This window comes from Zootoca vivipara, chromosome 13 (assembly GCF_963506605.1).
Source record: "Zootoca vivipara chromosome 13, rZooViv1.1, whole genome shotgun sequence".
Lineage (NCBI taxonomy): Eukaryota > Metazoa > Chordata > Lepidosauria > Squamata > Lacertidae > Zootoca > Zootoca vivipara.
Window position 1 is genome coordinate 37358015 of NC_083288.1, and position 13255 is coordinate 37371269.

At 46.6% G+C, this 13255-nt stretch overlaps 1 protein-coding gene across 2 annotated transcripts in view; it reads left to right on the top strand.

Annotated features, from left to right (window-relative positions):
- Nucleotides 1-1951: 1951 nt before the first annotated feature.
- SPHK2 (sphingosine kinase 2) overlaps nucleotides 1952-13255 on the top strand; it is a 31137-nt gene continuing 19833 nt past the window's right edge. The window contains exons 1-2 of one of the 2 annotated variants that reach the window (XM_035135088.2): nucleotides 1952-2376; nucleotides 2793-3964. In XM_035135088.2, coding sequence (XP_034990979.1) covers nucleotides 3541-3964 — 424 coding nt within the window. In that variant the 5' untranslated portion in view covers nucleotides 1952-2376; nucleotides 2793-3540. The remainder of the gene's footprint in view (nucleotides 2377-2792; nucleotides 3965-13255) is intronic. The other variant, XM_035135090.2, reaches the window with a different exon arrangement.

The window sequence follows — 13255 nt, forward strand, 5'->3', positions numbered from 1 at the left end:
GGCGTGGCTTTTGTTCTCTAGTACTGTAATTCTAGGATGTGCACCATAGACATACGACGGCTATAGACTGACAATTCCTTGGGCCGAAGACGGAGCTTCCTAGTTTCTTTTATTTATATCGTTTCCACTACACCCCTTCCCCCATAGGAAACGAAAGAGAAATATCAAAGCTGGGCAGCAACATGTAGTTAATACCGCCCCCAAGTAGAAGCAAAGACAGGATTTCAATGCTCTTTCAAGCTAAGGTCTGATTGTGCAAGGAAAATGTAAACTGGGATGCTTTTAAAAAAAGAAGAAAAGAAATGCTCTTCAGGTTATATTCCAGAGTTATTATTTCCATATTGCTGTTTTGTGCCTGAGCTCAGTGAATCACAAACAGCTCTGAAATGTAATCCGGCTGTTGTTATTCCCATATTGTGGTTGGGTGTCTCAGAACCACTGTGTATGGTGCTGTCCACAATTCCTCAACCATCCATTCTTTATTGATTGCAGTGGTATCATCATTATCATTAATTTACATACTACTTAATGCCAAAATAGGCTTCCAGTGGTTTACAAAGTGTGAGTATTAGTAACAAACATTAAAATATAAACATTCATAATTAAAATACCCAATAAAATTAAAACAACACAGCAATTATAACAGGAAACTATACAGTAAGCACATGGTGTTATCAACATGCAATCAGTAAGTTAAACATAATAATTATATTTTTATGTCATTCCAATCTCTGAGTGCTGTGAGATTCCAAGGGTTCCAGGCACTTACTCAGGGTTCCAGTTTCCTTCGGAATGCGACACAGCGGAGACTGTGGTAGGATGTATGGTTTATTTACACATATATCCAACCTGAGCCTACAATGGAGATGCTCATTGCATTATCAACCCTAAAGTGTCTTACTTCTCCCATAGCCACAGCCTCTCCCTCTGCCTTTCCAGGCTTCAGCTTTTGCCTCCAGCTTCTAGCTCACATAACTCAGTTTCTCCACTTTGCCCTTTGGTCTTTCAAACTACCGTAACAGAGAGTTGGGGGGGGGAGGGAGGCCCACTCATTGCCCTCTGGCAAAGAGCCACACCCTTCGTCCCTCATGAAGAACTCCTCTTTGGCAAGCCATTACCAGGCTGGCCTGGCTATTCCAGCAACTGAATCTGTGCTGGATCCAGAAATTAGAAGGGGACCCAGGCATTCAGCCTAAGCCGCCTCCAGCCCTCCAAGTCATAACAATACACAGTAATAGGGTATCTAGACTAGATCTTTCAGGTGTACTTGTTTCACCCGCAATGTCTGGGAAAAGTTGAGGAAGCCAATATGAAAATCCCTTGAAAAGCTGCTTGAAAGAAGGATGCAATGAATACGAGGGTGCCCCTATGGAAAGCGACTTGTTCGACTCAAAGCCTGCATTCCAGTAACAAAAATGGTTGCTATCTTGGGGGGGGGGAGGTAAATTCTCGCGCCTTGACCACTTCAAAGATGCGAATACGTGAACTGCCGTGAGGTGTACCCTCACTTAAGATGGCCACCAAGCGATTTGTTGCACGTAGTCGTAGAGCGAAGCCTTGAAAGTTCGCCCGCGTCCAAAATGGCCGCTACGCCTTCCTTTACCCCTGGCCCGGACTGAAACGCCATCCTTTTCACTTACTAAAGATGGCCGCTATTTATTATGGAAATAGAATCAAGTCTCTCGCTGTGACCTTGCCCCCACTACCAAACCCTGCGACCTCTCCCTTCTTCCGAACCCGCACGCGGCCTCCTTCTAATGTTACGGCGTTATGAAGCTTGCTATGCATAGAGCGGCTCCCTTCCCTTAATGAAGATGGCCCCCTCCGCGGCCTCTCCACACCTTTGCCCTGGACAAATATGGCAGCCGCCACCAATTCCGCCGCATCTGACTCGGCGGTGGGAAGGGGCGGCATTCCTGAATGGGCCGGCGAAAGGTCCTGTCTCTCTCTCACAGGCTAAGGGCGAACTCTCCCCGCCCTCTTTCCACCCGAATCATCCCTCCCTCAAGGTAGAAAACAGAGCACTTCCTAGTTGAGCACGAGAAGGAGCGTGGAGCTGGGAGAAGCAGGAGGGAGGGAGCGAAAGCCAGAGGAGCGAGAGAGAGAGAGAGGGGGGGGGGGTGGCGAGCGGGCGAAGAGGAAAGAGCGAACAGGAAGAGGATGGCAGGGAAAAGGAACTGCTGAACGGGGCCGGGGACCGTCGCCTGTCAGGTATTGAGGGAGGCGCTCGAAAGTGCACGGACCTGCGGGTTTTCCTTTATTGCCCCCCATCCCCACCGCTCGCTCCTCCAAGACGCTGCTGCACCGACTCCAAGCAGGCACTGATTCTCCTCAGTGTGGTCTTGTATGCTTTGGACAAAGGCGCCTGGTGAGGGGGTGAGTTGGGCGCCTCCTTTTTGGGTGTGTGGTGGTGGTGGGAATACTTCATAGACTTAGTAGTGCATCTGCACTACGTTTTTTATAGCACTTTAGAAAAAAGCCTTTCTTTCCCGTCCTTTCGATTTCATTTATAAGCTTGGGGTGTAATAACTTAGGAGTCTACTCTTGCCCTCCACTCGTTTAAAATAGTGGTGTTAGGTGGTGAAGGCGATATACGATCGGGATCATAGCTTAAGCTCTTTTAAAAGCTGAGCTGCCAAAGTATGCTGGTATGAAATGCTAGGCAAGTCCTTCTTTTTTTAAAAAAAAAAAAAAACCCGCAGCCTCCAAACCTGGCCTCTAGCTCAAGTCCTAAATGCAGCCTTTTCCAAATAGTATTTCCACATTTCTTTTGTTTCCTTTTTCCTCCTTAGCACCATCACCTGAACAGCTGAAACTTCTTTGGCATCCTTTGTTATGTTATTGGACTTGGGATCTCTTCCCAGTGAGAGCTGCATATCCTCAGTGACTCATTTGGATTCATGAGACTCTCATAGCTGGGACACCTTCCTGAGTACATTCTTCAACTCCTTGCCTGAAGGTGAAAATCATATTATTTGAAAACACCTGAAAAGTACCTGTTTGCTAGGGAATGCAAACATTTTTTTTTTAAAAAAAAAACCTTTGTTAGTTTTTGTCTCATTCCTCTCCCCTGGTCTTTATCCAGATAGCAGGGCTTCCTTTTTTCTTTCTTGTCCTAAATCTGAAGTAGCTCAGACAGGTTGTTTTTCGTTCCTATAAGCTTTTGATGTGGCCCTGCCCCATAGCATTCTTTTTTGTGAAGAAGCAAGAGGAGAAACGTGTTTGTGTATACACTTCCCCCCTTTAAAACTTTTTGTTTGTTTACTGACATGAAGGATCTTGCTCAATGAAGAAAGAGAAAGCCCTGGGAAACGGTTGGGCAGCTTGAGCTGTAGAGGAAGTTTCTTGGTTTAAAGGGCTGCATGAGCCACTTAATCTACTAAGGAAATGAAAAGATTTTCAAATCCTCCTCTTTAAATCTGCTGCTTCTGGGGGAGAGGTTAAAGGGAAAGGGTTAGGTTGCCGTGAGTTGCAACCAGCTTTTGACAGGCTTAGCAAAGGGTGAAAAACAAAACTGCAAAGCTGGGGCTCCGTAGCGAGATGAACATGTTTTTGGGGGCATGTGGGGAAGGCTCTGAGACTCTCCTGCATGGAGAATTTGGTGCCCACCCCCCAAAGGGGACCCGCTTTGCCCTCAGCCTCACACGGACAGAGTTGCATATCCAGCGCCTGGTGCCCAAGCCGGATACAGATCATCGGACGGTGTTGCAGCTGATTGATGTGGTGGGGTGCCACACAATGCGCAGCCACACAATTGCAAACCAGTCAGCTTTCTTCAGTGTCTACGCTTACCCGCTGAAGAAGAGGAAGGTGGCGGTGAGCTCTGGGCGGGTGCGGCAGCGGACTGCGAGGACCTTTCAGGTGGATAGCGCAGAGTGCTATGAGGATAACCTAAAAGTGGCGGAGAGGTGGGCAGCTGCCATCAAGTGCCTGGTCTTGGGGATCCCCATCTCGAGTGAAACAGGTAAGGGATGCCCTGCACAATCCTTTGAGTATTGCTTCTTGCCTAGAGAAACTTGAGTCCTCGCTACTTACAAGTGGTAGCCTTTCCTAGACTCTGATGCTTCAGATTGTAGGTGGGTTATCACCAATTTTTTTAATGCTTCACCTATAAAATCCTTCTTGCTTGTGGAAAACTGACCCATCAGGGAGGTGTTCAATGCTAGCCCTTGCCCTGATATGCCCCCCCCTCCAAAATAGGGAAGTGTTTTTTAAAAGCCCCTGGCACGTTATTTTGTCAGATATGTAGTGTATCTAACACTCTCCTCCACAAAATCAAATAGGTTTACTACAGTGTATCTGCTTCTAATATTTTCTTCAAGAACTCAGGAGACCTAGATACCGAAATCCCTTAGTTTTATAACGTTTTGTCTATCCCCACAATCTCTCTCTCGACTTAGAGAGCTGTTGGACTGATTGTGGCTGGTGAGGTTTGTGGTCTGAAAGATCTGGAGGATGGCTAGCAAAGGCTGGCCTAAGTGGAGATATCCTGGAGTCCATCCTCCTAAACCAGTATTGCTTCTAGACCCTCCCTATGATTCTTGGAACCCTTAGCTTCTGCAGTATTTTATTAACTTATTAAATGTGATACTTACCAAATGGCCCAGCTTATCTTGCAGGGCAGATAATTATAGTACTAAACTTGTACATAACATGAGAATAATTGTAATAGGTCAGAGTTTCGTAAGATGCTTGCCTCTGGCACCACTGTAGCTTTTGGCTTTATAGAATGGGGTGTGTAGGGAGTTCATAACATTAGTTGAAGGGAGGAGATACTCTGAAAGTGCTCTTGCTGCATTCTGTTCAAATGAAGTTCCCCCTCTTTTTCCCTTTGTCTCAGAGCAGGGGTAGCCAACATGGTGCCCTCCAATGTTCCTGGGCTACTGCTCCCACTCTCGCTGACCATTGGCCATACTGGCTGAGGATGGTAGGAGCTGGGAGTCGAACAACATTTGAGGGGTAAGCTCATGGGGAGAATAAGATTTGTATGCTTGCAGCGGAAGCTGGAAGTGCACAGCGCAGATTGCCCGATGTCTGTGATGTCACAAGCTCACCTGCCATCAACCTTGTCTACACCAGTGTAACTTCTAAAGTAGCTGGTGCCCTTTTTTTAAAAAATAATAATAATGAGATGATAGAATGAGTTTTTAAAACAATACAAGCGGTGCTGTCAATTATAATTATCACCACCACCACCCCGGCAATCTTTCTACCTGAAGAGCAGGAAGAGGAAGGCAAGACTGATAACTAAACCAGCATTTGATTTACAGTTACTCATGATGTAAAAATGGATGGGAACCATGTGGAGAAAAATCTCCATGACTCCTTTTAAAAAAATAAAATAAAGGCTGCAGTTCCATGCATGCTTACCTGGGATAAGTCCCTTTGAACTTCAAATGTGCTTATTTCTGGGTAGTGTATAGGACTTCACTGCATATATATGTCTGCATATACTTCCGATAGTGGCAAGCTGGTTGTGGGACAGGATTTTCCTGTGGGGCATATCTGTTTCTTTCTCTATTGCTGAACTTCTCAGCTCCCATTATGCCTGACCTTTGACCGAGGCGGCCTGGAGTGTCTGGAGCCCAGCCCTGTGCTGTTAGAAATAGAGCTCTGGAATCTTCCGTACCCGGAACCCTTGGTGTTTGCTTTCACTTCCCCGATTAAGGAAGCGAAAATGCATTTTGCTAACATTTCCTTCAGCTGATCATATTCCGACGCTCAGCTAAAATGCATGAAGTCATACCTTCCAGCCATCTAGGTGGATAAACACCAGTTACCACCATTCTGCCATGTGCTGGGCTGGGCAGGTGTATGTATGTGTGCCTGCATGTGTTGCCAAACTCATTTTCTGGCTGCACCCACCACTGACATGCTGATTCCAGATGGGCTCTTGCCATCTGGGTTCTTCTGCCTGAAAAGAAAAGAAAAGTTCAGCACCTGCTTTAATGTGGCCCATAAAGAGAACCTAGGGCAGGACTGTGTAGATCTAGGCTCTAGCTTGGATCTTAGAAGTTTCCCTTGAGTTTGGTGGGAGTTTGAGTTTGAGTAGGCAGGTGGTCACCTGGGACATCCTTGAGAGGCTCCCAGATCTATTTTTCGCTCTGGGCCCTGTGAGGTGGTAAGTGTAGTCCCACCGTGGCCATATCCCTAAGCGTTATTTCTCCAGTAGAAGGGAAGGCTTGCCCTCCATTTCCAAGCGGGGGTGAACGAAATGCTGCAGTGGGGGTAGGTGGGCCTGGAAGCAGTGTTCGGAATTAGCCTGGTGCATTTTGCCCTTGGCTAGCAGCCGCTTGAGACCAAGTGTCTATGCCTGGGTGCCAGGATAGTGCCTGACATCTCCACTTATCTGGAGGCGCATGCTTGAGGATCATTGGATCTTGACTGTTTTCACAAACTAATACCACATCCTGTAGAATTCTATCGGTTATATTTTATCTGCACAGTCAGCATAAATTTCAAGAACTGAAATGCTTTTTCTGTGCAGCCTGAGCAGGAGCAATGAATGACATTATAGTTGTTGTCACTTGTCTTCACCTGCCCCAACCCACTGTCCTGCTCACAGTTCTGAAGAATATCCTTATGTTATGAATGGTCCGTGTCACCATTAAGAAAAAGAGGTTGGAATAGGCCAATATATATGTGGACTATCCCTGGGCAAAGTGACTTTTCTTCTTTTAAGTTCTCAAAGCTCTTAATCTAGCTCAAGGTTGTCATCTGAACTAGCCAGATGTTTAACTGATAATCAATCACAGTCAGTCCATCATTTGAAAAATAAGACTTTAGCACCATCTGGCCCCCAAATGACAACTAGACATTCCGTTTTGGCTACTGTAACCTTGCTTTAAGGAGCCATTTGGTGCCTAGCTTACAGTATATATCTTGAGTTTCTAACCCTGCCTGGAAGTTAGGAAAGAAAAGCAAGTGGGGCCAAGGGAGCAGCTGAAACATTACTTTCCTCCTCAACCTTTCAAAACTTTATAGATCTTAGCCAGGCATCCCCAAACTTCGGCCCTCCAGATGTTTTGGACTACAATTCCCATCTTCCCCAACAACTGGTCCTGTTAGCTAGGGATCATGGGAGTTGTAGGCCAAAACATCTGGAGGGCCGCAGTTTGGGGATGCCTGATCTTAGCCATTTGTCAGGGCTGTGCCTCCTTTGCTTACACTGCAGGTTTAGCAACTCTCGTATGCTTGTGTGTCTGTAGCCGTGTCTTCAATGTGCATATTTACTTGGTTTCATTTCTGTTGACCAATCTATTAAAAGGGCTTAGCAGCATAATAATATTTGCCTACCTCCAGGGCAACTTTCCTCCTCTTGCAGTGCATTTGCTTCCTCTGCTGGGCACAGGGGAGAGGGGGACTCCTTTGTCCTCCATCCACTAGTCTTCTCACTCGCCTGCAATGCAGCTCCTTTTCGCCTTTGGCTACCCAGGCTAGTGCTTAAATACAAGGCTGGTCTAAAGTGGTACACAGTTCATCCTGCCCACCTTGCATCTCTTAAGCATTTAGTTCCTACCACATGTTGGTGCCTTTGTAGATTAGGCCTCCTTCCTCTTTTACAGGGGTGTGATCAGGAGAGCTGATCCTAAGGCATCTGTGTGAAGAGGACCCCACAATACAAGATGGGTGCTTTAGGACATATTTCGTGTCTATCCAATGGACTTTACATATACATTGAGAACAGGCATGGGAATCTACTATGTATTTTGGAAAGCATTTGTATTTCTCTTAAAATATTGTAACCAACTTTGGCATGATGATTCCTGAGGTCAAGGAGCAGGTTTTTATCTTGCGTATGGATATAATGGGTTGCCATTTTGAACCAAGATGGGGCACAGAACCTTTGAAAACCACACTGTTTTTAAAACTTCGCTGGTAGTTTACTTTATTTTATTATTATTATTATTTTCTTAGAATTCCTGAGCAATGCCAGACACAAGGCTGCTAGTATAAAACAAAGCCCCAGATTAACCTCAGATTGGGGGCGTAGGAAAATGGGAAATGGAATAAGGATCTTATGGAGTCCATTCAAGCAGGTGTGAACTCAAACCTTGACAGGGGAGTGGGGACCAACCTAAGCATTTGCAGAGTATCTGTTGGAGGAAGGGAAAGCAGGGAGGGCCCCATTGCTGCTCACTGCAGAGCCCCTCCCCCCATGCCGCCATGCACCCTCTTTGCTAGCTGGTTACACCTTCTGTTACGAAAGGCTTCATAATAGAAGACTGGAGATTTATAAACAGAATTAAATGTGTGTTTGGGAGGGTATTTGGCTGTGCAGAGTTGGCAGTCTGTTCCTGCCCGAGGTGCATCACACCTAGACCTTCAGCCTATACGAACAATACCACTGGGGGTGAAATTGATGAAACAGGCTCCAATGCACGATGTTGGATTGTGCAACCAGACTTCATATGGCACTGTTCTTGGTCACTTAGGTCTTCAACTTCTTGTTGGTGGACTACTTGTTCCGATAACGGTTGCAATGAGGGATATTAAAGGGCAGCGTTCCCTCCTGAGTAACCAAACACTTTGGTCCTGGGTGCTGCTAAGGCCTATGCTCTGCCATTGCGGACAGTCGGCCAGATTTGGTTTTAAAAAGGGTGCAGCTTTCCACAGAAGTTCTAGGAGAAGAGTTCTCAAGTGAGCGTAGTTCATCTGTTCAAGAGGAGCTGGGTAGGATGAAGAAGGTGGATACACAGTGAAGTCTGGAAGACATTGAAAAGAAGCTCACCACTTCAAGGATGTTGACTGTCCTCCACACACACTCTTGGTTGCGGTTGTTGATGGCGCTGTTAAAAAAACAACCATTAGGCTGCTTGACCTGTTGACTGTGTAGCCAGGCACCTAGGAAACCAAACAATGAAGTCACTGCTGGAAAGGGTTACAGTTAGTGTGAGGAACAGTTGAGGGACTTGGGTATGTTTAGCCTGGAGAAGAGAAGAGTGAGAAGTAAAAATGTCAGTCATCTTCAAGTATATGAAGGGCTGTTCGTTTCGTGCAAGATGGTTCCATAGCTTGTTTTTCTGCGGCTCTAGAGGGAGGACACGAACTAGCAGATTCAAATGACAAGAAAGGAGATTCCAGCCAAACATTAGGAAGAACTGTATGACAGCAGGAGCTGTTTGACAGTAGAACGGACTACCTCAGAGGGTGGTGGGATCTCATTCATTGAAGGCTTTTTAACAGGTTGGATAGCCAGCTGCAGGGGACCGTTTCACTCTGATTCCTGCACGGAAGGCAGGTAGACTAGATGAGCCTTGGGGGTCCCTTCCTTCTGAGTCTACAATTCTGCGACTTAAACCCACTGCGAACACCCCTACAAAATGGTGTTCAGTCTGGCATAGGTTTGAACTGCAGAAGCCTTTCCTTTGCATCGCTACCAATGGTTGTGGGGACCAATTCAGAAGCTGGGAGCCGCTCTGCAACCTGCAAAAGGGGCAACTGAAAAAGTACTGCAGTTTGCCATAAGAGATTTCTGTGGGACAACAGGCAAAGTGTCAGCTGGAAACCTTAGTGGGGAAAGCCACACCATTTCTAAGGAAATTGCATGATAGCATGAAAAATGTTTTCGAAGTGATAAGAGCATAAGAAAAGGCCTGTTGGCTCAGGCCAATGGTCTGTCTAGTCAAGTACACTGTTCTCACAATGGCCTGTGAGAAACCCACAAGTAGCACAAGCACGCTCCCCCTGCCTCCATGGTTTCCAGCAACTGGTGCTCAGAAGCATGACTGTCTCCGACTATAGAGTCAAAGCAGATACTTCCAGTTGTATACCTAGATGGGAAACCTGTGCTCCCCTCCCCTTTCCTATCATGAAAGTCTCTGTGTCGTTTTAAATCGGGCATCCCCAAACTTTGGCCCTCCAGATGTTTTGGACTACAATTCCCATCTTCCCCGACCACTGGTCCTGTTAGCTAGGGATTATTGGAGTTGTAGGCCAAAACATCTGGAGGGCCACAGTTTGGGGGAGCCTGTTTTAAATGAAAGAGTGCACAAGTTTTAAGTACAGTGGTGCCTCGCTTAACGAATGCCCTGCTTAATGAAATTTCTGCTTAACGAAAGGATTTTTCGAGCGGAGGTTGCCTCGCTAGACGAATGTGTTTTACGAAAAAGTCGTCTAGCGAATCGCGGTTTCCCATAGGAATGCATTGAAATTCAATTAATGCGTTCCTATGGGCAAAAAAAAATTCAATGCATTCCTATGGGATTCGCTAGACGAATTTTTCGCTATAAGGAAAGACCCATGGAACGAATTAATTTCGTCTGGCGAGGCACCACTGTACTCCATTGTTTTTCTTTCTTGCATGCGTAGTACTTGCTGCTGATGACACTTAATTGCAACAGTTTTCTGACATACTGTAATAGTTTTCCTCACCGCACTGTGATTATAATGAATGCACATTTCTATTTTAATATTTCTCACGTGAACTGGAACAAAGCCAGTTCTTTATGTGTGCCAAACTGGTTACTGAGCCTTGATTGGCCTGAAGCTGGAACCGCCTCGGCTGCAGCTGAACCAGAATGGAAATAAAATATTTAGTGGCTTGATCCCCTGAAGTTGATATTTTAGGGAGTAAAGGTAAAGGGACCCCTGACCATTAGGTCCAGTCATGACTGACTCTGGGGTTGCGGCGCTCATCTCGCATTATTGGCCGAGGGAGCCGGCGTTCAGCTTCCAGGTCATGTGGCCAGCATGACAAAGCCGCTTCTGGCGAACCAGAGCAGCACATGGAAACGCCGTTTACCTTTCCGCCAGAGTAGTACCTATTTATCTACTTGCACTTTGACATGCTTTCGAACCGCTAGGTTGGCAGGAGCAGGGACTGAACAACAGGAACTCACCCCGTCGCAGGGATTCAAACCGCCGACCTTCTGATTGGCAAGCCCAAGGCTCTGTAGTTTAACCCACAGTGCCACCTGCTGTTTAGGGGACCCTAAACACCCAAGTGGAGAAGGACACATCTTCATTGCCCTCACCATTGATTAGAGCCTCTAGGAGTCTAGGCCTAACCTGGTGCTTGGAAACTCAGTGTGTGTGAAAACCAAGTTCAAAGCACTTTGGACTTAAATAAGATGGCATCTCTTTTCCAGCTCCTTGTTGCTGTGTGTATATAGCCCTCTTTGTGTGGCCTCTTGTGCTGAAAAGTGCTACTAAGATGCAAACTTGCATTCTTAAGGGATTTCTGCTGTTGTTTGTGCGTGGAACAAGCTTCATGATGCCCTCACGATGATTGGAGGTATTAGAAGTCTTTAAATCTAAAGATTAAGTTGATTTTTAAAGAGTAACAAAATGGTTGCCTTTCATCCCACTTAACATGCCCATCTCCACAGTTCCCTTGCAGGTGTTGTTGGCCTGAAACTGCCATCATTCTTGACCATTGGCCATTCTGGCTGATGGGAGCTGTAGTCCAACTGTGTCTGGAAGACTCCTTGGTAGCACCCATGAGTGCTGCTAGGTCAATGGAGGCTGAGAAGTGGCTGCCCTCTGCAGACCAGAGAGGAACGTCAGGCAGCAATGTGGATAGGTGGCCTGGGAATGAATGGGACTGAGCAAGAGATCTAGAAGGGAAGATGTGATTGTGGTAGTAAAGAGTGAAAATGAACTGGGAAAAAGACTATGAATTGCGGGACACCGGGATGTACCAGTGTGGATTCTGATGTCCTATCACTGCTCAGAGTTGCATCTGGTTGGGAACACATGAACATTCACAGGAATTGTGTGGGGTGGTTTTCTCAAAGGATGTGATGGAATCCAGGCTGCATATCTTTCTTTATTACTGTGAGAATGAGAGAGGAGTCTGTCTGTCTGTCTTTTTTTCCACAAGTATGCCAAAAGCAAATAGGAAAAAGCTAACCGCTTCCCAGAGAAACACCAAGACCATCTTAACAAGTTCTCCTGGGGCACCTGCCAACTTTTAGAAACGGGAAAGACGTATGTTGGGTCTGGTCAATGTTCTGGCTTTCCCTGTCCAGTGTCTGCCATGAGGTGAAGGTTGGCCTTGGCTTTGCCAAAACAGCTTCACGGCTCACTTGAGGGGGCCTGGCAGAATTAGTTGGTATGATTGGGAATTTCTACATCAGGCATGTCCAGCTCCCAAGAGACTGCGATCTACTCCCACTAATATATATATATATATATATATATATATATATATATATATATGGCAGTGATCAACTTTGAAAAGCCAAAGTTGTTGAGCTTTTTTTTGTGTGTGGGGGGGGGAATCATTCAGGGTCAGGAGATCGACCTGTTGGACAGGCCTGTTCTACATGCACGGCTGTGTGGGGGATCTTTGGCCCACCAGATGTTGCAGAACAACTGCTCTCAACATCCCTGTCCTTTGACTGTGTTCTCTGGGGCTTGTGGGAGTGTAGGCTGCATCGATCATTTTGCAAGAGAGGCAGGATATAAATTATTACTTATGAAGCGCTTAAGGGTGCAATCGTACCCTTGAATTATGCCAGCTGAGGCCTATAGGACAGGGGCAGGCAATAGCTTGTTGCTTAGGGCAGGCATAGGCATACTCGGCCCTCCAGATGTTCACTTTCTCATGCCTGCCTCAGTCAGTGGTATTCATTGCTGCTCTGACACTTGCTATCCACAGGAGTGACTAGAACAGGCTTCCTCAACCTCGGCCCTCCAGATGTTTTTGGCATACAACTCCCATGAACCCTAGCTAGCAGGACCAGTGGTCAGGGATGATGTGAATTGTAGTCCCAAAACACCCGGAGGGCCGAGTTTGCCTATGCCTAGCTTAGGGAGCCGCATTCCTTTTCTCTGTGTGGTGTGTTCCAAAACAGTGGGTTGTGAGTGGCATAAGACCTGCTTGCAGGGTTGCCTTTCTCCACAGGGAATCGGGGATTGTTATCGTCCTGTGTGTTGAAACTCCTGGGACTATTTCACCATCATTATGAGTGCTTTCACTCTGTTGTCCATGGGCACAAGGTTGGCGCTGTCACCAACACAGTCCTTACGTAATTCCCACTGGCAATATTTCCAGGAATTCTGGAGGACGTCTCTTGCGTTATTACTCTGTAGACCCTATTTGCATTTTCTGGCTGCATGTTGTTGTTCCCCCCCCCTCCTCCAGGAATCGGGACCGGCATCAGGGGTGGGCATTGCTGGGTAGCTGCCAAGAACCCCACCCTTGCGGGTCCCTGGGGTGCCCTGGTTCTGCAGCAGTTCCTGCTTTCTCTGCTGCCCGTTCAGCACCAAGCAACTACCCAAGAGCAGGTGGAGGGAACCTTTGACCCTC